The sequence below is a fragment of the Dermacentor andersoni genome, chromosome 1, assembly GCF_023375885.2.
Source record: "Dermacentor andersoni chromosome 1, qqDerAnde1_hic_scaffold, whole genome shotgun sequence".
NCBI lineage: Eukaryota > Metazoa > Arthropoda > Arachnida > Ixodida > Ixodidae > Dermacentor > Dermacentor andersoni.
In genome coordinates, this window is record NC_092814.1 from 76,142,789 (window position 1) to 76,170,238 (window position 27,450).

The following is a 27,450-nucleotide window of genomic DNA, read 5'->3' on the forward strand; positions in this document are numbered from 1 at the left end:
GTGGAATGCAGGAAGCTTTCAAAACAACCGTCTGCTCAACCTAGACTCTTTTCTACGCCTTTGCGTTCTAGCTGGACTCTGCCGTCGCGAAGCTACGCTGCTTTGTCGAATATGGCTAGGGGTGGCGTTCACCAAGTATTTTGGTTTCCTAATCGGATGGGCCGACGACTCCTCGTGTGATGACTGTGGTGACGAGGAGACTCTTCAACACCTTCTCTGTGACTGTCCTCGCTATAATTCACAGAGACGATCGCTCGCAAACGCGACAGCGCGCTTTGACCGAAGACCTCTAACAGAGGAACTTATTTTAAAATGCCGTGATCACAAGCCATCGCAGCAGAGGCCGACGAGAGCACTGTTGCAGTTTTTAAGGGCAACAGAATTGGACAAGCGGCTGTAGCCTGAACAGATGGTTCGTAGTGCTGCAAGTGCTACTGTGCTGTGCGGTGACAGTGACCGGCTGTGATTGTATTTCTGTGCTCCTTTCTTTCTGTACCTCTACTGTGTTATCACTTTACCTCCCCCTCCCCTCTTTCCCCAGCGTAGGGTAGCAAACCTGATCTTCCCCACTGGTTAAACTACCTGCCTTTCCCCTTTCCTCTGTCTCTCATACACAAGTAAAAGCTCTACTGCGTTTGAAGTGCCACGCTAGTATACTATATCGAACGTCGAGGAGCTGTCGCCTTGCCACATTATCGGCGTATTTCAAGGAGAACCATGCCTAGTTTTTCGGAAGACTGGAATACTTGAAGGGTGCGCACTTTGGTGTACCTCTTTTTCCCGCTGTGAAGGTCGGTGCCAGCGAGCAGCAGTGATTTAATGAGCATTACACTTAACTGAAACTCACCCATAGAGATATCGTACAAAGCAAATCACCCGCCGTGGTTGCTTAGTGGCTTTGGAGTTGCGCTGCTATGCGGGTGAAATGCAGAAGTGCCCGTGTACTGTGCATTGGGTGCACGCTGAAGAACTACAGGTGGTCAAAATTAATTCAGAGTCCCCCACCACAGCGTGCCTCACAATTATAGTTTTGGCACGTGAAACCCCAGAATTTAAGTAACTTCATTAACAAAGCTTTTCAAGCTGCAATAATTACAGCTTTACTTATATCCTTATGCAAGCATGGGTGTTTGGCGGCGGGGTATCGACGAGAGATGAACGACGAGTTGAAGCCATCCTATAAAAAGCATTTCACATTCATGGTTGTATCGGGGAAAAGATGTCAAAACAGAATAAACAAGATTAATTTTCTTTATTGGGGTTATCCCCGGTTATGCGCTTGTTTATTCTGTATATACCCAGCGGAACTTATTGCCGCTTGTGGTTTTCTTTTATTTCCACATGAAGATATTGTGATCGTGTTGTTTTTGAGTTGACTAGTGAAACTTCCTTAATGTTTCTTGCTTTCTTCGTTTTTTATCAACCAGGTTGCTTTCTAGCGTCCGTCCCCCCCCTGTAACGTCCCATATGGGCTTTTGAAGATGAAGGAAGTAAACCAATGATGGCGTGGTGGTAAATAAACGAAGTGGTGGTGGTAATGATGAAGACTACGACGACGACAATGATGATGATGATGATGATGATGATGATGATGATGATGATGATGATGATGGGGATCATGATGATCATGATATCCTCAACTGCGGTGACAGAGTTAAATGTCATGCGCTGGCGGTTAAAGCGGTTAAAAGCGCACGTATCTAAGCCCCGCCGATTAGAAGCGGCCACAAAAGGTTCGAATTTGCTAAGTTATTAGCGAAAGGCTCCGCAAACGTTTCTTTCCCTTTTCTTGACTTTTTTTATTTATTTTATCTTATTTGTTGCTTTTATTTATTTCATTCTGTCAGTACTGGAGCAAGCAGACGTAGATGTTGCTTTTATCTTTCAGTTGGCGAAAAGCACTGCCGTAAGCGCGATTGAGGATGCAGAGTGAGTCTGCACAGATTGCAGGGAACAGGACGTTCGTCCTGGTGTGCGCACCAAGCTTGAAAAGACCTTAATTTCACCTTAAAGTCGACCAACTAAGACGTTGCTTACTCGTGAAGTAACTTTTTCTTCTTCAGGCCGGTTGTCGTTTTTGCTGTTCACACGCTGTTATTCGTTTCGGAAGCAGTCAGTCACGACTTTCGCAGTTGCACTGCGAACACGGAGAGACTTCCTTCTGCTCACGTACACGGGCTAAAATACAGCGCGAGGACAAGAACCAAGAGATGATAACTAGGATGGCCTTGGTTGTAATTTTACCGGCAGCGACCCGCGTGCGGAGTGGGCTTTTGACGCGTGAAAAAATGGGCGCAGTACATTATGAAACAAGCAGCAAGCGCCAATTCAGATGTCAGTCTCAGTCTTCGCCTCCATCAGCCCCTTTAAGATCGTGTCTAGCAGGATGAACGAAAGAAGAAAAAAAGAGAAGAAAAGCAGACAGCCCAGTGAAGACGACACTGCTGCCAGCAGGCAGCGCACCCTGCGTAATGACACGCTTCATTTTCCATGCTCCTCCTGTAAAGTTTGCATCTGCTGTCGGGACACAGTTCGCCGCCGCGCAGAAGTGCGTCGTGTCAATTGCGAGCGCGAAAGGCGACGTCGAACAAATTAATATCGTACGCGTTGGAAACAGCCATAGCCGCAGTTGCGGACCCTCGTGCGCACTGTAGAGGAGCGGGCGACGGAAAAGGCGGCGGCTGCCAGTGCAGCTAATAAGCGGTGGCCTGCGCGGACGGCACGCCAAAGCCGACCTTCACTGACAGGCCAAACAGGCGGCCGCCGCGCGAAAGTCGTAAATTTGCTCGAAATCGAATAAAACTGCGCCGCCGACTCCCGTTTCTCGTTGCGAGACGCTTTGCGAGGCTCAAGCGGCGCGCAGGTCCCAAATGACAGGCCGCGCGCTCAGCCGACCAGAAAAATAATTAAATTTGGCGAATGGCACGATGAATCTTTATTGTCGCTTTCCGAAGAGGCGGCAGGAAAAGGGAGGAGGTGTCTCCTCTGGCGCGAGAAGAAGAAACCCCCAAGTCGGTGGTGGCGAGGAGGGGGAGAGTAAAGGTGGGCGGTGCGCAGCGGAGCGTAAGAAGTCGTGATAGCTTCTGCCAGCGGAGGCCAGCGAGGACGAAGGCGCGCCGGCGGCAGCCACCTTTCCCGGGGCGCAATAAATAGGCGTTGGTGGCGGAGCCGGGGAGGGACGCCTCCGGGAGCCGGGTCACATCTATCAAGCGCGCTCTTTTGGGGAAGCATTCGGGGGGACCTCGCACACCGCGGTGAGGAAGAAACGGGACCCAGCTGCTGCAGCCCGGCTGTTTGATTTGCACCGGCGGCCGGGGCTCGGGCAGCCATTGTCTGGTTGACCGCCGTGACGCCGGCGGCGTCGACGCCTTGCGAGCCAGGTGCGCGGCGCCCCGAGCGACTGCTTCCTAACGGGACGCCCTGCAGGAAGGAATGCGCCCCGGCCACCGAGGAACGCTGTCCTCCTCTCAGCCGCCGCGATTAAGGCTCGCGCCCGAGCGGGATCGCCCGCACCCCGCTCCGCTGCTGATCCGGCGGCGAATAATCCGCACCGCCCCCTGATGCACTCATCAAGCGGCGCTTTCGCGATGCTCGCGCTAGAGAACCGGGCACCCACCCCCTCTCACGGGGCTAATCGCCCGGACCTAAGTGGCCGCGCCGCGTCGTTTTGTCGATGCTCACATTTTGGTTGAGTGAGCAGCTTTGCCATCGACAGTGTATGAACGAGCAGGTCGAGTGGCGAGTGGCCGGGCTGCGCTCCTTACTGGGCAGAGTGGCTATTGGCACTTGATCACTTTTGTAAGCCGATACATCGCAGAATAACGTTACGACCTTGACATGGGGAAATAAGCTTTACGCAATGTTGACCTCTGCCATCAGATATTCTCGGTTGTCTTAAGCAACAAGATAGAGTATTTAGCTTTTAATGATCTAACTCGGTTCGATGCGTCCCAATAGCAATATTGCGCAGACTATACGCGGAAAAAACTACACACTTAAGGGGCACTAAAGCGAAATGACATTTCAGCTGCGTTTGTGGTTTACGCTTCCACAAAACCAATAAAGCTATACTATTGCCGCGATAAGATGCTTGGCGAGTCAGAAAACGCGTCAGAACGAAAGACGGGTGGCAACGCCGCCTTGAAGTTCCCGCAGCAGGTTGCCATGACGACATAGATGCTGACGCGTCTGCTCAGGCCTGGTAAAATTTATATCGCTAAAAATGGACTGCGTTGTATTCTAAAACAGACAAGGACCGAATTTTGCTGAACCACAATGACAGAAATGTGAAAAATACTTCGAAATTCGTAACGTCACACTGACATAGTTCCTTATAGTTCCGGCCCGAAATTAAAAGAATAAATTTTTTAACGTCAATTTCTTTTCTAATAGTCAGTATATTATCGCAAAATTAATGAACCGAGAGTTCTTCAAGAATACTTTATCACTATAGAGTCATTCGCAGTTTACTTTTAGTGTTCCTTAAAGGTAAGCGTGTCTCTTCCGGTTACGAAAACGGTACGAGAGAGTAGTAATAGTTCGAATGTATATATACTTATAGAATAAAACAGTATTTTCTATACAACTGCTGATCCCCAGCACTGTACCACAGCCAATCGCCACGCACTTGCATAGACTCGGATAATATAACATCAAAGGGTATGCAAGTATAAATAAGGTCATGCGTACAGTTAACAATCATTACTGATTTACGACCTTGACGACCAATGGGCTCTTTCATTGGCGGTTAGTAAGTATATCGGCGTGGGGCACTCGGAAGTTGACTAGAAATATAAGTAAACGTTCACAGCGTTTATTTTCTTCATTTTTTCTCTAGTTTCTCTTCTGCAATTAGGAATTCGGAAACTGTATTTGTGTTCGCTTTGCCCGACGGTCTACCCGTACGGCCGACATTGAAACAGTTGCCACTGTTGATCCTGGAGCCCAATGTTTTCTTTCCCTCTTCCCCGCCCCATACATTTTTTTTTATGAATACGTTTATACCATCCTCTTCCCCCCTTAAGAGTAGCTAAAAAACTTCGTTCGCATTTCTTTTGTCATCCGCCGTTGTGGTATTTTTTTTTTTTTCGTTTGAGAGTTGGGGTCTGGGGCCTATAGTTCACCTTTTTGTTAGGCAACTTGTCTGCCGGTTATTTTTCTTTCGTGATGTAAGCAGTCCATTTCTAAGAGAAATGTTACAACTTCGTATAATCAATTACTTCCAGAAAGACTTGTGTCTTCATCTGTCAGAGCTGCACCAATGGCTCCTTGGGTCTTCTTGAATAAGGTTGTTGGAGGCTTTCACTTTCTAAAGGCTCGCGTTACTATGAATTATATTTTTACTGCCTCCCGCAAACAAATTTCTCCTGCACTGATAGACAGATTGTTCGCGGTTCGCCATTATCGTGCGCCTTATTTGGAATGTTATTACCTAGATGTACTTAAGCGTTTCCGTTGAATGACAATTCCTCCAGGGATCAAAACATTTTTTTTTTCTTTAAGCAACATTCGGCAACCCTTCCTGTCAAAACGTGGTTAGAAAAAAAGAGCTGTTTCGTGCCGCGGTCGACAAACTACCGTTTGCGTCCACATGCTGAAACGATGGATCACTGTTTTGTAGATAACAGGTATGTCGTGTGCTTCGAGGGCATTCTCCAAAGAACACTGTAAAAAGATTTAGATATAAAATACCATTCACAATTCGTTTCCTACCTTTCAAAGATCCCGGTGACCCACCATATGACATTTTCATCGTACTTGCATAGCCTCTGATGCAGTAGAATGTGCGACAGGCACGCTGAACCACCGCGAAGCACTTGGGCGTTTTTTCGGGAATCTGCGGCTTACGTTCGTAGTGTGTACGCTGCACAAGAAGCAGAGACGGAGTGGATGTCTTTATGGACGCCTGCATGTGTTTGCCTGACTTTTGAATGTGTTTACAGTCACCTTAAATTTCTGCAGCGCTTTATTTTTCCTGTTTCGCTGTAAATTCTGCACCTACGTAATGAAGGAAAAAAGCAACACGGCGATTTAGCGGCTCTGGTGTTGCGCTGGTAAGCACGAAGTCGCGGGATTGAATCCCAGCCCCGGCGGCCGCGTTTCGATGCGGGCGAAATGCAAAAGTGCCCATGTGCCGTGCATTGGATGCACGCTATACAACCCCAGGTGGCCAAAATTAATCCGGAGTTCCCTACTACGGCGTGCCTCATAATAAGATCGTGGTTTTGGCACGCAAAACCCCAGAATTCAATTCGTTTTGTTTTTGCTCCCGTTCTTTCTTGAACTGAACGTTCTGGACTGGCTGCGGGCGACAGTTCTAACGTTTTCGTTTACTAGGAAAATTCAAATGACACTCACATGATACTCAATGAGCTCAGCGTGCGTAGCCTATGTATTGCTGAATGCAGTGACATTACGACCCAAAACCAGCACAGCTTGCTCTCATACCTCATTTCTTTATTAAATTTACGACACAGTTTTTAGTAGCCGTCAGTGAAGCGGTTCCTGCAAGTATGAGTGAAGCTTTCGTTAGACAGACATAAGCAGTTCCATAGCAATAAAGGTAACAGGAGTTCAAGGTAAAAAAGCTAAAGATGCGACTGAGTACTTTCTTTAGATAGCAAGACTATGCTGCTGACTAATGAAAAATATAATACAGAACGCCCCAGCTATACCTGCGTCCAACCAGCCACTATTTTTAGAGCCACATCAAACATTGCACTGTTTTAGAGCGTCTATAACTGTAGTGTACATCAGCCCAAAGGAACGCGACAAATGCGGACGTTAAGAATTTACGAAATTGTGGGCGAAATAAAGTTACTCTGAAGACAGTTTTGCTTACCATCAGTATGCATAAAGGGGGGAAGGCAGCCACCCCGGATGGGTGAAGTCACGTCATCCGACGAATGCCAAGTAACCTGAGTTTCATATCGTGACTTTAGAGCTTGTGGAAGTCACTCGTCGTTCTCTTAGGGCTCTCTCTCTCTCTCTCTCTCTCTCTCTGTCTTTCTTTCTTTTTTCTTTTTTTGGCGTCGGTGATTCTTCAAGGTAGTCCCGGGCGCAGCCGTGGGAGGACCACTCAGCCGCTTCTACATGAGCCGCATTCGTAACGGAGCACTTAGCGTGCGCAGCGCAAGGTAGCTTCGCCGGCTTGGACACACCTGGACGCACCTGGGCGCATCTTCCTACGCGGCGCGGCGCCGTCCTGCCGCTGAAGGGCTCGTTAACGCGCTCGAATAAGTAAGGACGCGCACACGCCCAGTTAGAGGTGCACATGCGCGCCTCGGTGAGCGCGCAACGCCAACTGGTGAGTGGGCGCCCACCACAGCGCTTGGTATACGGAGCGGCCAACCAACTCTCGGAGAACACTATAGTGGCCGAGATGAGAAATGGTGACGCGTGTAGCGCAAGTTTCTCGACCATAAAGCTCCAGGAAGCGCTGAACTTATCCTCGGCTGTGTTACGCCCGACGCGCAGCCATTGCTTCGGACATTCTCATCGCCAGGCTCACCGTGCCTTACCTGAAACAACCTTTCTGAAGTACCATTCTAATTCGGGTTGACGACCACCGTGGCCTCATACATGAACTGCACGATAGTTCAATGAATATATAAACATGGCACGAGAATTGTCTTTGGTGGCGGCTGGTTGTCAGCACGAAATCTCAAGGAATATACAGGACGTGTCACCTAACTTGAACCAAACCTTAAAAATATGCAAATGCTACGTAGCTGGATAGAACCAAGGTAATGTTGTCACTCCCGCAACAGCTTTATCTAGCTCAATACGTGCTACATAAAAGTGCTTTCGGGAGCGTGAAAGAAGCTCGCGAATACACGTAAAGTGCCTCGAGTGGCCGGTCGTGCGGCAATTTAGTGTGTATTCGCGGGCTTCTTTCACGCTCGGAAAAACACTTTTATGTAGCACGCATTGGCCAAGAGAAAGCTGTAGTGAGATTTTTTCATGTTTCTCTACAATTTTCTCATTGATACGTTTCATCTAGTTATAGTAATTGAGAATTTGAGTAATTAATAAGGCTAATTTTCTAACTATTGCGGAATGCAAAAAAATAATCTGAGTATCTTCAAGCGAAGGCAAACAAAATTACCTCGCTTCTGTCCGACTACGTGACATTTGCTTATTTTTAAAGTTTGGCTCAAGTTACGTGAAACACCCTGTACTTCTGCTATCATGTAGGACTACACTTACACTGTCCCCACAACATTAATTAACGATAATAATAAGTGTTCATCTGACACTAGATTTATAGGACAACAATGTTTAAAGAAAATTTGCATATCTAATGATATTATTACGATATCATCGAGCGATGCTCAAGAGATGAGCCGCCGCGAGAACGACGATGAAGTTGGTCGGTGCGCTTGGCGTGAGCGAGTGTCGGCCTGGCTGCCTGGCTCCAGTGTAAATAGCCTGTAAATAGCCTCTTCTGTATGTGTCTTTTCACACGCAACATTCTGGTGGAAGTCAGCGATCCCCATCCTCACTACGGAACTCCGAAGTGGTCAGCACATCGAGCTTGTCACCATGCCTCGCGGTGACGCGCCCACCTCTGCAACGGCTTCGGCTTGTCCGACTGGTCCAATCGTCACGGTCGCCCCACAGGTGTGTTCTCTGGCCCGGAGGGACAGGATGTTGACGACTGAATCAAGCTCTATGAACACGCCAGTGCTAACAACAGGTGGGACCCAACGATTATGCTCGCCAATGTCATCTTTTATCTCGGCGGCAGCCCACGCGTGTGGCACCAAACGCATGACGACGAGATAACCAGTTGGGACAGTTTCAAAGAGAAGCTACGGGAACTGTTCGGCGACCCCATTGGGCGCAAGGCTTCCGCGAGGAAGGCTCTCGCGTCTCGTGTTCAGTCATCTACGGAGCCGTACGTTTCCTACATCCTCGACGTCTTGGCTCTATGCCACAAAGCTGACGATGATATGTCTGAAGCAGATAAAGTGTCACATTTTCTAAAAGACATCGCCGATGGCAATGCTGTTTCCCGTACAAGGCAGTAGGATACTTCGGACATGTTGCTTCAGAGGCTTCACTACATCTTGGTTGTTTATTGAAGCACAGAGCTTGTCAAAAATATTTTCAGTATGTTCCGCCAAGATACAGGAAAGAACAAACAGTTTTGTGCACAAAGTGATTCTTTATTCATACTCCTGAGGGCGTAGGGATCTCGTTGAAGGCGTTTGCTTTCGTGCTGTTTCCCACACCGATACGCGTCAAGATATCAAAATGTGGTCATGGAACTTAACTGTGGTTGTGGAAGAAACATATAAGACCGCTGCTGCATGAGTCTTCAAGTACTGCCATCGCATGCGGCGGGTTAGCCGAATTACTCAATCAGCGGGCGTCGTCTTTAGCGCATAGAGTTATGATGCTACGGGGGCGCGGGAGACCATGGGCCCAGGCTCGTATCTCCATCGTAACCAGTTTGGTTGCCTTACAGAAATGACTCATGCCCGCGATAGGGGTTTGCGCCATGGTTTACCTTGGCATTCCCGAGGATCTTTGCTCGCTTCAGCGTCTTCGGTGATGACCGTGGCGGCATCGATAGGGTGTTCTCTAGGTTCTTTTTTATTCCTGAGTTTCTCACTATCTAGAACTGTCGTTGCAAAAAGCAAACAAACAAAAAATACTCTTAGCGTTGTCGGCTTCTCCGACAAACTAATTGGGTGTCCGCTCTTGCATCTGAGAGCTGCGTTGTGGCGCCGCTCTTCGAATCTACTGCTGCACACCATAACCATTGTTCAATCTTCGCTGTCCCATCGCCTGAAAAGTACCTTTTACTTCCTAGCTTATCTAGTGAACTAGACTTGTGCTGATCACCACTGGATTACCAAGGATTATGGCGATATTTGCTTCATGAACCCGCAAACATCGCAAGCCGCACATGCAGAGCAATGCGAGCACCATTGAATCGAAGGAAGTAATACCCCTGTCACACGCGCGCGGGCACCCGCGAACTCCGTCGTCTTTGCATCAAGAGAGTTGCACTCCGTGTCACACGGTCTCCCTTGCACTAAAGCATTTAAATGGAGGTTAAATGGAGATGTTGGCGAAAGGAATTCGGCAATGACCGTTGCGGCTGGACGGAGTACTCTCGTTCCCAGATAGCTACAGCTGCGAAGAAAACCACGCTAATAAAATCGTCGTAACTGGCGGGCTTACATATTTTGACATTATTATTTGTTAGCCTTGGTTTACACACCACGTAGTGGCAGTGTTTAATTTGTTTTTAAGGACATAGCGCCTGTACCCTCTTCACCAACGCTTCGCCATACCGCATGGGGAAATATCGTTTCGCCATTTCGTTTGTTTATCCGCTTCGTCACCCATCTGGAAGTAGTTGAGCTCACAGCGAACACACGCAGATGCGCGATTAGACCGAATCACAACTCGAAGCGCGGCGGTCGAACAACGTGACCCAAGCTGCCCACGTACGAAAGCAAGAGCGCACCCACCGTGGTTGCTCAGTGGCTATGGTGTTAGGCTGCTGAGCACGAGGTCGCGGGATCGAATCCCGGCCACGGCGGCCGCATTTCGATGGGGACGAAATGCGAAAACACCCGTGTACTTAGATTTAGGTACACGTTAAAGAACCCCAGGTGGTCGAAATTTCCGGAGTTCCCCACTACGGCGTGCCTCATAATCAGAAAGTGGTTTTGGCACGTAAAACCCCATAATTTAATTTTTTAAAGCAAGAGCGCAGTGTGGCCAGCATCGCTTTCAACTTCGCTACGCTTGGAAAACAAGTCTTGCGGTAACATACAGCAAACTTACTCGCTGTGATTTTATTAGATTACATACTGCGTTAAAAATAACCTCCTTTAATGGCGACTGTATATGTGAGCAGCTGCACGCCGAAGTAAGCGCAGCAGCGCCATGTTTCTGTCCCATGCGGTGCCCGTCGAAAGCTCGCATTCCACCGTGTAGCACGGCCGAAACTCCACTGCCGTAAATCTCAATTAGGGAGTTTCACGCGAACGGAGTTCGCGGGTGGCCTTCTGACAGGGGTATAAGAGTACGCCACAGTGCACGTGCACCAACGAAATGGGCATCAACGCTGTCATGATATGATCCGCCACATGATCCCGAAGGAAAACCGTCGACGCTTGTCGGCATCTAATGCAAGTATATTGTTGGCTTCGAATGTACGTAGAATTTCTGGATTGTGCAACCTGCTTGAATATATTTTCTTTTCTTTCTTTCTTTTTCTTTGTCTTTTTCGTTTTATTCGTTTTTCTTTCTTTTTTTTATGTGTCGTACCTTACGAGAAAGAAACTATGACGAACGGTCAAGATCCACCCGTATTCTATCCCATTAGTGCTGTTCACAGTAAAACAGCCAAGAGGAGCATATTTCTCTCAGCATTCGTTCAGCGTCAGTACAGCTTGGCAGAGACTTCAGGCTTCCGAGTCGGGCGAGCCACAGAATTTATGGTGCATGCCGGGGAAAGAGTCAGGTCCCTCTGCGATGGCCCCTGCGGAGGATACTGAAGACTTTCAGGTCTGTCACACGAAAACAAGTTGATACTCGGGAGCGCCGGCGAAAGAGAGCCGAGAAAGAGTGAGCGACGGGCGCGTCAAGCTGCATAAACGAGTGGTGTTGGCGGCCGTGGTGGCCCGCTCGGCCGGCCGGCAGCAGCAGCATGAAGAGGCCGAGCAAAGCGAGACGCAGCAGCCATTGCCCGCGACACACACTGGCTCTCGTGCCGCGGCAAAGTCGCTGCGCATCGCGCGGCGGAATTGCCTATTTCCCTGAATGGCCACTTGTGCCATTCGAGGCTCCGCCCGGAGTGTTGAAAAGAGGAGGCGAATGGCGCTCTCCAAATGGCACCGACGTGTCTTGTGTGGTATATTTACCACGTGTCAGTAATTAGGTGGTCCGAGGCGCGCTCTTTCTCTCTGGCGTACCGCGCTTTGAAAAGCCGCCGCCGCCGCCGCCGTGAGCCTAAATGGAGCCGCAAACGGGCATTAATAGACGAGGCCCGAGTCGCCAGGCCCGCGTGTGCAAGCAGGAAAGCGTGAGCTCAACCCCCTTTCCTCCTCCGACTCCCGAGACGCCCCGGGAATTGTCTTGGTGGGCGAAATGCGCGCCTGCACGAACCGGCTGCGCTCACATTGCGTATGGCGAACCCGAGCGCGCTCTCAGGTGTGTCTACGCCGCCGTAGGCCGCGCCAGTGCCGCCCGAAAACGACGTCGCCTCTGCGACGGCTGGATTGCGTTTGGGCAGCTGCCTGCGGGGCGACCTTCTCCGCTGCCACGCTAACTGGCTCTCACGACCACGCTTTCTCTGAGAAGACACGCGGCAATAAAAGGAATCTCCGCTCGATTCACCACTTCGCTACGTGTTCGCGAATACGCGACGTCCAAGGAACTCGATTATAGCGACTGCGAAGCACAGGAAAGAAACACCGACTCGATAGCATGAGTGCATGTGGTTACATTCGGATGCGTGAATGAAACCCGCCGTTCAACATGAGCTCGAGTCTTCGAAAAAAAGAAACAAGGAATGAAACAGCGACCTGTAGCATAGTCTTACTTTACTGTGTGTTGAGTGTTTTTTTTTTTTTTTTCGCAGCTATTCCTAAATTTTATCCTGGATTTCGTTAATAAGCAAAATACAACATCATAGTTCGTTTCTCCGACTCTTGCTGGTGTGACAATAACCATATGATGACTGACACACACAGACGCACACACGCACACGTGGATTGTGTTATCGTGGGTGTTGCACTATCGATTTTGTTGGGTTCGACATTATTATACACATACTTCTGCGTTTTGTTCTTACGCATGCAAGCAGACAACTGTACCCGGTATGCTTGGAAGTATTTGTGATATTCTAACAAATATTCTGAAAGATGCACGCGACATATCTGGTAGCAGTGATCAAACTGGAAACCCTTCCACACCAACATAATTACCACTTCATCGGCGCATTGGGATGCGCGACGGTGCGGCATGTGACTTCTGCGTGGTAACCCGAATAATTTTTTTTTTTTTAATGCAGCGAGGTGAATTTTTTGTGGTGGAATACGTTAAGGTAAGAACACATTGAATAGTTACAATTAACATAAATGTGAGCTTTAAAACCAGCTTACTTTCCCAAACACTCGTCCCAAAGCTCACAGAAGTAGCTAGCTTTTCTAAAATGCGCACGCTAATGTCCTTAAGTTTGTTGATGCAGCCCGAAGTCATGAAACCTTTTTGGTGGCCATATTGGTGATAATGCTTTTGATGGTCCTTCATGTTGGGCCCCTTTCTACTTCTGTGCTCGTTTTCCCGGTTCAGTTGTCGTCAGTTATCAGACCCACAGGGCAGGCCTTTCCCCAAGTTGGGGGGCGGAAACACCATCAAACAATGAGACCTTGGGCGCCACCTCTTGATAGCTTTAAGGTAGGCAATCCCAGCTAGCCTCGCTTCATCCCTCTCAAGCCTTACAGCGACTACTTCAAACTAGAAAAGGATGCCCCAGAATGTGGCCACTAACTGCATAATACACCTAAAAAAGGGCAATCAGCACAGTGTGCAAGCGATGTATGCTAACGCCAATAGTACGTACATATCAGTTTATGACAGTACTACTGGAAGGCATGTCCTTGGGACCAGTTAAGTTGACATGAACTCCCGGTGAAATAATATACCAACAGGAGACGTTAGTATACCGAGATGCCGAGAGGACTTTGGATGTTGTCCTGGGAATCCAAAAATTAGATAATACCGTTCAACCGCCGGCTAGGCACAACTACTGGCGTTAACATTCTTGACGATAAAGGCATTATGAACTCGAAAAAAAAAAAACTTGTGACAGTATCAAAGCAAGTTGCGAGCACACATCGATTCGGGCATTCCAAGTGCACCAAAGCTGAATCGGAGTTTCAGCTTGAAACCGTGAAGGTGACTGAAGTACGAGAAGACCATTTCAATGCTACACCTACTAGAAAGTGATGTACGTCAGTGCTATCTAATAGTGGTGACATCACATGACGATTTGACGGAACTTAACACAACTGTGAATATGCCCTTCCATATAGAAAGTGCTCCGGCGCACACGTAGCAACTTCAATGTAATATCCGAAAGAGAAAGACAGAGAGCGAATCTTTCGAAATAATGAACATGAACACTCTATACTTAGAAGATACAATGGCTATCCCGCTGCCTATGCGCCGTTCATGCCATAGACACAACTGGGGTTGCAAGGCACTTCTAGGTGCATCAGTGTCTGCTTTTCAGTTTTCTTCTGTGCAGCCTCTGCACCTACTTACCATTCGGACAGAATGATTCTCACGCTACAACACAGGCGAGACACACACGAGCTAATGCTGCAGATCTTTGTTATTCCTATCGAAACACCTCCTCTCTCTACCATTCCCAGAGGCCGACACGCCGTTGCCAGGCAGTGATGCACTCAGAGTGGGAGGAGGAAGTGGCGAAAGTATGGACACGGTGAAGAACATGCTTTAGCATGTGCTCTTGACTCAATGCGCGTTATCCTTTGTGGGCTTCGGCCGCTGACCGCTAAAAGCGTCGTGCAGGTTACTGACCTTCTGGGGCGACTCATATCTATGTCTCAGGGCGCGTACTTACGGAAAGAATTTCTTACCATAGAATTGTTCGTACGTGCACGTCGGCTAATCGTGATGTCGGACATATCATTCACCTAGATGGAAGGCCAATGGCAAACAGCAAGTTAAAAACGAAAAGCTTTGTGAATTCAGCACCAGTAGCACCACGTCGTCTGCATTTTGCGTATGTCCTGCTCACACACGAGATTGGCAGACAACGACCTTTTCTCTTGTGGGCATCGGCAACCGACCACTCTGCTATATCTATAGGCTTCTTAAGTCGAAATATTCACTGCACTGCAGTCGATATGCTTTGAACGTTTTACACAACGCCGAAATGGCTGTAGCAGTGCCGCAACGTTCTGAAACTTCATTTATACATCCCTCTTTACTGTCGTCATACCGCTTTAATTGTAGTATGTTAAGTTCCGCGCGGGGTCTAGAGACGTAGTGAAGAGCGCGAGTGTAATAGAATGCGTGGACGCTATGAGCTAAGAGCAGGATGGCTGTTGAGTCAGCTTTAGAAAAGCTTTTTTTTATTGTTTTAACTTTGATGGAGTTAAGACTTCTAGCAGTTCCTCGTAGGACATCCTACATACCCTTTGTTTCACACGAGTTCCCCTTTTTCACTGCAGAGCAGCAGGTGAGAACGCACTGTCTCAGGCATTGACCTGTCCGTCCTCTAACAACTTATTTCTGGTAGTCATGACTTGAAGAAAACGTGCTTCGAAGCAAGGAATTAACAGCATTAGAATTGGACTTATCGCTTTTGGTTGATTTTGAGCTTTTAGCCCTATTAAACTTTCCAGACACTTGAAGCAAGCACTCGAGTTCGCCAGGTTTCCTTCGTAGTGGTGCACCACTGATATACAGCTTTATTAGCGAACGCGGTATGCGGCTAAAAAGCTTTCAGACTTCGGTTCAGCTTAAATGTGCAATTCTGCTTGGTGTCCGTATGAAAGAATAGATTATTGTTTGTGAAGCATAGCTACACAGCTGAATGTCATGGCACATCTGTACCTTACATTGTGCCTTGTTCATTCTCCCGACGTATCTGCGATGGCTTCGGCGAACAACGGAAGCTAATTACGCCCAGTGTAGATTATAAACGAATTTGAATTTGCATTAATTCTTGAGCCATCTGCAGTGCGTATATAATTCCGTGCTGGAACATAAGTTATCAAAAATATGACCACGGAGGCAACTTTATTGGGCTTATTGATTTCGTATTACTTTTCTTTTTCCCCCTTTTTCGTGTCATTATGTGAAGAATTTGCACCATTCGAGACGCCATGCAGTTCCCCCTTGCGCGCTCAGGTCTCATCCGTTAGGCGGCGGACTGTCTGGTGGTGATGCCATCTGCGATGACACTAGAATCAAAAAGCAAAATGAGGTACTTCGCGTTATCACTCTTAACAAAAGCTTACAAAATACATTTTGGGGTTTCGCGTGCCAAAACAACGATATGATTAGGAGGCACGCCGTAAGGGGGGGAGGGGGGGTAATTTTTACTACCTTGGGCTCTTTAACGTACACCCAGTGTACGGTACACGGGTGTTTTTTGCATTTCGCGCCATCGAAATGAGGCCTCCGCAGGAGGGAATCGGACCCACGACCTTGTGTTTAGCAGCTCAGCGCCATAAGCATTAAGCCACCACGGCGGATGAACAATAAGTTCCCAATCTCAATTTTTTAGCTCCTAAAAGCAACGGCTCGCACAGCTGCCTTGTCTTACTCGGTCAGCACAGGGGGAGACGTAAGCTTCCCAAACAAACAACCTAACAGTTGTATCTCTGTAGCAAAACAACTTTGATTTTCTCCTTACACTGCTGAAGGGAACAGAAGGCGGAAAAAAATATGTGCAATGAATTCAATGCCTGAAGCAATTTCACGGCAATTACCTCAAGTTCAACTGAACTTAACTGAAGCGTACTGTGGATATTTTTGCCGCAGGATTAGCAGTTTATTCGAGTTAGAGCTTATTGCCTCTTAGCTACCCCCCCCCCCCCCCGCGCAGTGTGATCTTCAGGAAAAGGCAATGCTGTCGCAACTGCCTCAAGAAATTTTGAACGCTTCCAGAAGGTCTGTCTGCTACAGAAGGTCTGTCTGCTACAAGTAAGCAGGTATTTTCCCGAATATCTACAGATTACTTGTCCCGTTCACTTAGCCGTGTTGCCCTCGGACAGGCACATAAACTGCTTCTGGCTCTCCGTTTTGTAAATTGTCCGTTAAAATACAATATTCTACTTCCGAACCTTAAGGAGGACCGGCGCGGGTGCAAGGCTAAACGCTTCCTCTACTAATTCATTGCCTTGGTTAAATAAATTAATTTGGCGGTTTAACATCCTAAACAAACACACGCGATATAAAAGATACTGTTGGCGCTCCGGATAAACTTCGACCACCTCGATTTATTTACAGTGTACTCGAAGCACAGAACACAATCTCTTTCGCATTCCGCACCCATCGGAAGGCAGCACTTCATTTTACCTAAGTGGGGTGCTATGTAGTGAAACTGATGACTGCGATAGTCCTTGCTCTGTTCAAGAGGGCTACGTGTAATATTCTAGAAAATTGCCGTCCAACCTATCCAATGGCTCGCACTTCTAGGACGCGTGCTTCGAACCGTGATTACTTTGCCAGATGGTCGGTGAGTTAATCAACCTGTCAGTACGTTCTTGTACAAGGAAAAGGCATCCATATTCTGTTAGAGGAATTTGTGAAAATTTTGAACAATACACTGCTAATGCGACTTGCTAGATTACGCTTCCATGGTTCACGTACACGAGTACATTACTTAGAAGCTTCCTGCAGGATATTCTATTGGACAGCTTAAAATTGACTGCCCCATAATTAAAGCAGGTGTACTGCACGCCTCGATTTTATGTCCTCTATCATTTAATACTCATTTCATTGAAGTTGTTACAGCTCACTTGTTTTAATATACGGATGACAGAGTTATAGTGTCTCGTGTTAAACATTATTCAGGAGCAATTGATGCTCTTGAAAATGTGTGTACAAAAGTCAGGGCATGGTTTGTTAACAGTCTCATTATTATCAACCTCGTGACTTGTAACTGCATTGCACTGATGTACTTCTGCTCCATAAAATGTCTTGGTTTGACTTCTGACAGTGACTTTGGTTGGAGCTCGTACCTTACTCAGGTTTCTAAGAGGCTACACGCGCAGTTTCATGATTGATATAGAATATTCGGCGCTATACGCACTTTTCAGTCAGAGAAATTATTTTTGTGCTTTATGTTGCAGCGTCATCCGCTGTGCAATAACTCTATGTGGTCACTGAGCTTTCCTTGGCAAAACATAAATGACGCAATTCTGCTCACTTTACTAAAAAAAAAAACGTTTCGTGCGATTTACGCGTTCAAGACGAGGACGATGCCTTTAAAGCATTTCACTGCACCACTTTATTATTTTACTCTTGGAGACCTGTTGTCCACACACGCTTTTGGTTCACTTCGCAAAAAGGTACCGTATATTCCTGCGTAAAGTATCATACTAAAATATCGCTATACTGAACACCACTTCACAACACTCCGAATGACAAATGAACACAGGGTTACTACGTGCCAAAATGTTTTATTAGCCTACCACCAGGTTTATTCTCTACTGACTCCGCACACTTTCTCGGTGAACTACGAGCTTCGTTTTCTGTCGTTTTGTCTCAGGTAGCCTTCCTTCCGTGATTTTCACACTGAACACTCGTTTATATTCTGCGAGATTGACTGCTTTACCTCCTTTTACCATCCTGCTTTAATCTGCTTTTGCAAAATTATTATTCGCATTTGCTTCAACATGGGCTCTCGCTCTAACGGCCAGATGCATATTTCTACCGCACTTTCACAAAATCGGGCTCATACGGCAGCTTTTCCGACCAAGCTGACTCTTGAAACCACTACACAAACGCTTTCCTCACTCCTATTCCTGGTCCGGTGTCTTCCATCAACGCTTCTGACGTTGCGTACAATTTGCTCGTGCCTTTGGTTATATGTATATAAGCATATAAGACATCGCCAGTCGTCGTACATTCTCCTGTGTCTGTTGCACTTATCATGTGTGCCATTCACCGATCTCTTGCCTCGCTCATCCTGTGCGGTTCCAAGTCACTAGCTTCTGCTCTCCCGACCGTCATCGTGCGCTAAGCCAACGTCGAGTTTCTCCGCGAACCAACCGCTGCGTTGGCGAGGCCCTTTTCAGATCGCACTGACGGCCGCGAATCATTTGTGTGCGCTCGACTAGACAAACCCTAGTTCCTCCCACGGCGCCTCTTTCGGTATCGCGATTTGCTCCCGGACCAGCGTAGCGTAATGTTTTTCCTTCTGTTAAAGTAGTGGCACGTAGGAACGGTTCGCTGAGACACTCGTCGTATTGCAGCTATAAGAAAGGAAGCAACACGAGTGCCACTCTCTTTTTTCTTTCTTTTGTGTCTGTGTATTTTTATACTGTTTTTAAAGCGTACTTAGGTACCAAACGGCCTAAACAGCTATACTTTGTAGTGTTTCGTGGTAAGAAGCTGCCTGCTCCTCCGAGGAAGCCGTGTGGGTGGAATTGCGAAGCCACTGGGAGGCACGTACCGTCGTCGAAGTGCGGCATCAGGAAAGAGCGCGCCACGATGAGCCCCATGGCGAAGTGGAGCAGGCCGGAGACGAGGAACAGGAGCACTTGCATTGGCGACCGCAGCCAGGGGAACCACAATGGCTCGGCGCCGTCCTCGAGCTGAGCCTGGATCTGACTGGCCGGGGCTATCGATTGGCTGGGCGGGCCTTCCACCTCGTTTCTGAAACAATCAGCGCCTACGATTAGAAGCGACCAGAGTTTTGCCTTCATTTTTCAATTCAGTTCTTTATTTTTTTCTGCCCGGTGAGCGGAAGTAGCAGCCAAGAACCTACTAGACTGAGAGGCTTGTTGAAGAAAAGTAGGTTAATGCGCAGTAAAGAAGTTGCTTAGATGGCGTGAACTTTGTAGGATACCGAAATAGGCGCGGGCAATCTTTGTGCTTAACGAGGTATTATAGCCCACTGGAATGGGTTCTACACAAATAGACAAGAGCGCAGCAAGGCGATACGCTACCACATGAAACAAACGTCAACAATTAGAAATTGAAGAATAACTATGTTGTGTTTATTCTATTTCTTTATTATTTCCATTCCAGTTATTTTAATTGAGGAGATGGGGTGGGAAGGGGGAGGCTATAATTTTTAACCCAGGAGTCCATGTACCATGAGGAGTCTTTGACCTATGCCAAATGGTCGCGGCATCTTACACCAACTGAGTCAAGAGAAAAAGCGAAGTCTCTGATCTTTCGTAGCCCCACCGTAGTGGCTTTGTGGCGTTCTAATGCTGATGACGGGGTCGCGGATTAGATTACCGGCCGTGCAGACTAAATTATGATGTCGTAGGAGTGCAAGAACGCTGGTCTACTGAGATTTGGTTAAACGTACGTGGATGTACGTGGTTAAAATTAGTATGGAGCCCTCCACTATGAACTCTCACGTAGCCCCCCCCCCCCCCTTCCCTAAACCCACCCTCATTTTTTTTATTGCTTTGGGACATTAAACTCCCCGAAGCAATCAAATAAAACATTAATTAGATGGTTTTAACTACGAGACTTCCCCTAGCCATCCGAGTTGCTTTGCCACGTTACGTACATAAATCAACCAATTAGCCTCTTAGTATTTTTTTAAACACGCAAGGAAACCTTCACCAAGATGACTCTTCCTTTTTCCTTTGACTATGTCTTTGACCGCAATTTCACAGTTACATGTTGATTGCGGCACTCACTTTGCATTATTACAATGCAAGAACAGCATATCTCCGCTTGGCTGTATTAATAGGCTGTGTTACCAGCGAAGGCTTTAAAACAGCCAGAAGAGAGCGTCCAGCAAACAAAATAAAAAGAACCGAAAATGCCGGAATAACAGTTGCCATGATTCAATGGCAGCCGTGAGCCGAAGTGAGCCCCCCCCCCCCCCCTCCCCCCAAAGACCCATGCGAATGCAGGCTTATACATGAAGGCCAACACTACACTGGCGAAGCGCGTGTGTTGATAATAAGGTTTTTTTTTTTTTTTTTTTTTTTTTCAACGCACGCTACGACGATATGCTCGTATTTAGTCTTCTCGTATCTGCACCGTTTCGACAGCATAGACATATCGTGACGGCAGGACCAGAGGGATGAAGGGATTCTGTTTCAATTCCCCTCACTGTCACGCTGCTTCGTCAATGGACACGACTGGCTACAAGTTACATGCATTAGGCAAAAGCGTGCAAATAAAATGTGCACAAGTTCTGTACAAAGGTCGTGCACGGAGCGCCTAGACCTCAGTTGCCTGGTTTAGTGCGTAAAGCGGTCTGTTGATATGTCAAGAGAGTAATATAAAAAATGATAAGTAATACGAGTGTATCGCTGCTTGCCCGTGATTAGAAGAGAGAGAGAAAAAAACATTGGGTTGAACGCGCCATAACCACGATACGATTATGAGGCGCGCCATGGTGGCGGACACCGGATTAATTTCGACCACCTGGGGTTCTTTAACGCACACGTTGCACCCAATTGAAGTGCGACTGCCGCGGCCGGATTCACACCCGCGACTCCGTGCTCGGCAGCGCAACACCATTACCACAATAAAAGAAGGGAACTCCACTGCATTCTGCAATGCAAGATGTTTCTACATGCCATGTGGCAGGCTATTTTGTTTCGAAAAAAATATGTACCTGTCGAACTAATAATATAGTTATCATCCACTCTGCAAACGCATCATTGCATGTACCAACTTAACAAACACAATAAAAATATCATGATCACAAACAAATCATACCAGTATCTCAATCACACCCGAATCTGCAATATACATTACCAGAAACACCTCTTTTAAGCTAGAATTTGTGTTTGTGTTAAAGTTGTTCGAAACTGCGAGGCTTAGAAGTAAAGCATGTATGAAGCAATGCTAGTTTAGTTGTTGACGGCTTAATTTTTCTTTTACTGCTTCTGTCTAAATATTTGGTAAATTTAGCTTGAGTCATCTCACTGTGAAAAAAAAAACAGCGCTGTCCTATAAATTCAGTATAAAGCGATGGTAATTAATTCAGGCATACCTATTCATGGGTGGGTTTGCACTCATCTCTTTGCTGCGTGGGTTTGCCCGCATATTTAGTTTTATTTTGCACAGGTACCAAAGCAAACAAATTTATCACCGCTATACTTACAAACAATTGCTAAAGTTACGTCAACGGCCACTGCTTATATGTAAAGAAAACAAAAGAAACAATGAAAACCTCGCAGGATGCGCTGCAACCATTGTGGGATGTGTCGACTTACATCACATCGTGAAGCTAAGCTTGCTTCTATATTTTCGCACTGCATTTGTTGTATTTAACGTACATGCCCCGTGCACCTCTTATGCGACCCTATCGACCAGCTTGCGCTATTCGCGGTTATAAAACCAAGCAGCTCAAAAGTGGCAGCACCCTAAGTTCACGCTCGTTGCACTTACCGCTTTTTGTACCTGAAAGTCATCATGTTAAAGCGAATGTCCGCTCTGGAAACAAAAAAAAAAAAAAAAAATGCGCCAAGAATTACAAACTTCGCGAGATCACTTTGTTAAAGTAATGGGCTAGCTGAAGGCTTCTAGAATTGCGAATTGGCCACCGGTCTTAGTAAAAAGTTGGCCTCCACTCTATCTGTACAACAGCGATCCTGAATCAACACAGCTATCTTGGGCGGCTTTCGTTGTTACTGTTTTTGTAACAAGAAAAGAGAAAGAAGAAATATCACAAAATACGAAATTTTACTGTGGCAGAGAAAATACTTAGAGTCCGTATCCACAAAAGCTATCTTACGTAAGCGCACACTCACAACAGCCGGCGTTCAGGCTCCCACCATTCATTAGAGGGATCGGCGCGACAACGAGACAATCACTTCGGCAATCGCTTACATAAGAAAACACTAGTGCATACTTAGGGACTCGGGTTCTCTAGCTTCTTACTGAATCATTGCTCAAAGGAGTAATGCCATGGTCGAATAATGTCTGGGCCGGAGGTCGCTCCGGGTTTAAGTTAGTCGGGAGCCGTATATATAGAGAGCCGTAAGTGACTAGCTGGCTAAAGCTTCGTCAGTAGAGGTTGAAACGTTGGGCTTACTTTTTCGTGACCCTGTAGGATTGTTCCTCATTGCGCTCTTCTGTTTGGTAATCACTCATGTTGCATGGCTCTGTAATCGTGAAATACGGAAAATTGGATTACAATTTTGCATCTGAATATAGGAGACGGTGATCATCAGAGACGAAAAATGTAATTTGTATTTTGCTTCTAAATAAGTAACGGGTATGATGCGAATTCGCTTACTAGGCGGCCTGGGTCCTTTATAACCTCCTTGAAAAACTGCCCCGCTGTTACACACTCTTATTTAATTTCTGTCAACACGCTCTCACTGCTGAATATTAGTTTGATGTATAAGTTCATACATTTCCAGTCACTTGGAAATGCCCAGTTGTATACTTACTTTCTTTAATGCATCCCTAAACAACCAGTTGTCAATGTTTTAAGGGACCGAAGGCAATTTTCGCTCAGTATTGGCTTCGCACGTTGCCGATGGGCCTCGTTATAAAGCTGCATCTCCTACTTGACAAAACAACGCTAAAACAGACGAGGCTAAAGAAAAGGAGGCGCACTCTCTCAACTACAATTTATTTGTGAAAACCAGAAGTTTTTCTTTGCCAAGTTGTTCAATGTATAGACCACATGTATTTGGTTTTCACGAGTAAACTGCATATACTTGTGAGTCAGCGCTCGTGTACGTACCTGTATTTCTTTGTCCTCCTCTATTTTAACGCTGTTTTGTCAAGTATGAACCATCACCAAATAAAATAAATTTCCCGGTTAGCGCATCTTTTATAGCAGACGATGTGTTGCCTTGTTATGCACGTACGCATCAGCAGCACATTCATGCTAGGATCCTTCTCAAATACATTCTTGAATGCACAGAATCTGGCTTAAAGATTTCCCCGACCGATAAATCCGAGACGATGCGTGTAATCAACCGAACACCGAGATTGCAAAGTAAAAAAATGCAGATATGCGATTTTCTTTTTAGATGTATATAATCCCACCGCTTATGTAGTACTGCTTCTTGTGCATTTAAGAGAACGATGATGATGTGGCGCGTGTAAGTGATGCGTTGGTGTGGGATAAATATACAAGGTGGGCATATATAGTTATTGCATGTGCAGCCCCCGTGGGCGGTGTAGTAGGTGCATGCTTTTCTCCCGAAAACATATAACCCGAATTCACAAAGCTTCTTTTTTGTAAGTGATTGTGTCATTCACCAGTTGTCTTTGCAGAATTTTACACGTTGCCAAAAAAAAAGAAAGGTTACCGACTACAATTCAAATTACTTCATTCCAAAAATTAATTGATTACCGCGACCAATTACATGCCTCACAAGAGCAACTGCACAATTACTAGTGACTATAATCGATTGCTTTTACGTAAATTTAATCGCAACATTTATTAACATTTATATGCTGGTAGAATTCGCGGAAAGGAATAAGCTCCGAATAATGAATACCGTCTTCGGGAAGCGTTGTAAAAAAATGGACCTAAAAGCCCTAATAGAGAAACAAGAAATGAAATAGATTTCGTACTTTCTGCCGATCCCAGCATAGTGCAGCATGTAGATGTGTTAGGAAGGATAAAATTCAATGATCATAGATTAGTGAGGTCTAGGATTTACCTCAATATGAAGAGAGAAAGAGTAAAATTAGTCAAGAAGAAAGAGGCCAACCTAGACGCAGTAAGGGTAAAAGCAGACAAATTCAGGCTGGTGCTTGCAAACAAATGTGCAGCCTTAGAACAGAGAGATGAAGACGACATTGAGGTGATGAATGAAACGGCTGAAGTAGCAGGTAAAGCACCAAAGCAACCAGTAGGTAGGCTCTCCCAAGTAACGAAGGACTTAATAAAGAAACGACAAAGAATGAAAGTGTCCAACTCAAGAGATAAGAGAGGATTTGCGGAACTGTCCAAACTGATCAACAAGGAAAATGTAAGGGATATTCGAAATTATAACGTGAGAAAGACTGAGGAAGCAGTAAAAAATGCACGCAGCATGAAATCGGTGAGAAGGAAACTTGGCATAGAACAAACCAAGATGTATGCACTGAAAGATAAGCAGGCTAATATCATCAGCAATCTCGAAGGTATAATAAAGGCAGCGGAAGAATTCTATACTGACCTGTACAACGCCCAGAGGACTCAGGAGTACTCTATTCGAAACAATAATGAACAGTATACAGAAACTCCTCCTATAACTAGAGATGAGATCAGAAGGGCCTTGCAAGGCATGAAACGGGGAAAAGTGGCAGGAGAGGATGGGATAACGATCGATTTAATCAAAGATGGAGGAGACATAATGCTAGGAAAACTGGCGGCTCTCTATACGAAGTGTCTATTGACTGCAAGGGTCCCAGAAAACTGGAAGAATGCAAACATTATGCAAACAGTTCAAGATCGCCAGCCATCCTCTAGAGTCTGTGAAGGAGTAACTTTACCTAAGTCAATTAATCACAGGGAACCCTGACCATGAGAAGGAAATTTACAGAAGAATAAAAAATGGGTTGGAGTGCAAATGACAGACATTGTCAGATTCTGACTGGAAGATTACCATTATCATTGAAAAAGAAGGTGCATAATCAGTGCATTTTACCGGTGCTAACATATGTGGCTGAAACTTGGAGGTTGACAAAGAAGCTCGAGAACAAGTTAAGGACCTCGCAAAAAGCGATGGAACGAAAAATGTTAGGCGTAACGTTACGAGATAGTAAGAGAGTGGTGTCGATCAGAGAGCAAACGGGAATAGCCAATATTATGATTGACATTAAGAGAAAAAAGATAGAGCTTGGCAGGCCATGTAATGCGTAGGATATATAACCGGTAGACCATTAGCGTTTCAGAAAGGGTGCCAAGAGAAGGGAAGCGCAGTTGAGGACGGCAGAGAACTAAGTAGGGTGATGAAATTGGGAAATTCGCAGGCGCAAGTTGGAATCCTTTGGCGCAGGACAGGGGTAATTGGAGATTGCATGGAGAGGCCTTCGTCCTGCAGTGGACATAAAATAGGCAGATGATGATTTATTAACCTTTTATTAACCTTGTTAAATAGTGTAAATAGAACGAGCTGACCTGGCTCTTTCAGTGCGCCTTGTGCACAGCCCTTGACACGTGGTTATCTTCTCTATAAATTGCTTTTCAAAATTCCCTTTCATCATTTTCCCTCGTTTTCTTGTGAGGACATCTGCAACGACACTGAAAACTCGCTAGATTTGTGTGCTGGAGGGAAGGGCGGTGTTGTAACGCACTACCGCTAGACGGGAAAATCAGCCAACAGAGTTGGGCATATATCCAATAAGAATAAGGGAAAAAAAGCAAAGTCTAAATTTATGAACACTAGTGTTCTGACGCGGTGGTGCTCATTCCGCATAGTGTCGTGCAACCATCGCTAGATGCAGAATGCGGTGCCTACAAGACAGGCAGAGTGACCTGCCATTAAGATGAAGAAACAAATACTGAGCATGCTGTTGCCTCTCGCAGAGTGCGTATCGGTACGGCTATTGTGTGGCACGACTGCATGCCTTGCTATATGTAGTTCGTGCTAAATTCAAGGGCTCAAAGCTGCGTCACCTGTTCCAGCTGTCTCGTCAGTAAAGTAACTGACTAGAGGTCACTGGTTACTGAAAAAAAAATAATTACAGTGAGCGCTACGGAATAAAAAAAGCAGTCGTTATATTACAAAACTACAACAAATTTCATTGATTACAAGTAATTTCATGGAATTCTTTGCGTGCAAGTTTGTGGCTTTGCAAGAATATGTTCAACAATATGATAGGCTAAAACTTTTCCTTACGAACCATTCTTGCGCAAGAGGGATTTGTTAATACAAGCCTAGGGCCCGTATTCACAAGAAATGTGCTTACGCTTAAACTATTCCTAAGAAAATTTGAGCCAATCCTGGTGTCGTACCTCATATTAGCGGAGTCGGCTGGTCAATGGCAAACAGCACTTACGAAAGAGAAGCTTTGTGAAATCGGCATTTGACTTGAGCAGCATCCAATGATATGGGGCGATGCTAGTGACGTCTTTGCCCTTATTGCCGGTCCAGCTCTATTAATTGAATGAAAATCTGTTCCGACGTCGAACATTTGCTTTCACTGAAGCGAAACGGCTGTGCGCGTCGGCTTCGACGTTTGTTGCAGGCAATTTAGCGCCATTCAGGCTCCGCACTGAAATAAGTGCCAACGATTAAGCAAACGGCCTTCAAGGCTGAGCCTGTACCTGTGCTGGGCGCACTGCTTGAGGCGGCTTGTTTGGTGCTCATTCCCCAGCGTGCTCGTCAGGTAGACAACCGGGTGAAGACGTCCATGGCGATTTCGGCGCCGACAAGCTTGCAACGGAGCGCCCGCTGAACGCCTGTCGCGATACGCTTCTTTCTCTTCTGTTTGCGACCGGACCGGCCCCTAACGCTCTTCCATACACTCTCTACGACACCCTTCCTGTAAATGCGGAGCGTATCTGTCCATGATCTTTTATTCGCTCTCAAACATTAAAAAATAATAATAATAATAAAACAAGATATGGTGACATGCACAGGCAGCTCCAAAGAGATATTGAAGAGTGAATTTCGTCGTCTTCTGTGTGTTGTTCACATCAAGAATCCAGTTTGTTTAGCAAAAATGGGTATTCGGTTGCTCGCTTTAGCGCTTCTCTGATCACCCTGTCTAAGCACTGGTCGCAAGGTAAAATTCTGTCTATACCGTTTCTGATATATAGGGAATTATAGATATAGGCTA

At 46.3% G+C, this 27,450-nt stretch overlaps 1 protein-coding gene across 1 annotated transcript; it reads right to left on the bottom strand.

The window, feature by feature from the left end:
- Positions 1-15,826: 15,826 nt before the first annotated feature.
- LOC126544275 (uncharacterized) lies at positions 15,827-27,145 on the bottom strand. The gene is made up of 5 exons (XM_050191532.3): positions 26,936-27,145; positions 22,751-22,820; positions 22,105-22,149; positions 19,187-19,389; positions 15,827-15,965 (listed from the first exon to the last, which is right to left on the bottom strand). The coding sequence occupies exons 1-5, from the start codon at positions 26,976-26,978 to the stop codon at positions 15,916-15,918; spliced, it is 411 nt and encodes a 136-aa protein (XP_050047489.3). The 5' UTR covers positions 26,979-27,145; the 3' UTR covers positions 15,827-15,915.
- Positions 27,146-27,450: the final 305 nt, after the last annotated feature.

Bases quoted from the DNA above. Each gene is read 5' to 3' on its own strand.
- LOC126544275 (XM_050191532.3), bottom strand. From the start codon at position 26,978: ATGAGCACCAAACAAGCCGCCTCAAGCAGTGCGCCCAGCACAG. The intron at 22,821-26,935 runs GTACAGGCTCAG...TCACGATTACAG, and splicing joins AAGCAGTGCGCCCAGCACAG to AGCCATGCAACATGAGTGAT. The intron at 22,150-22,750 runs GTAAGCCCAACG...TTTTGTTTCCAG, and splicing joins TCCTACAGGGTCACGAAAAA to AGCGGACATTCGCTTTAACA.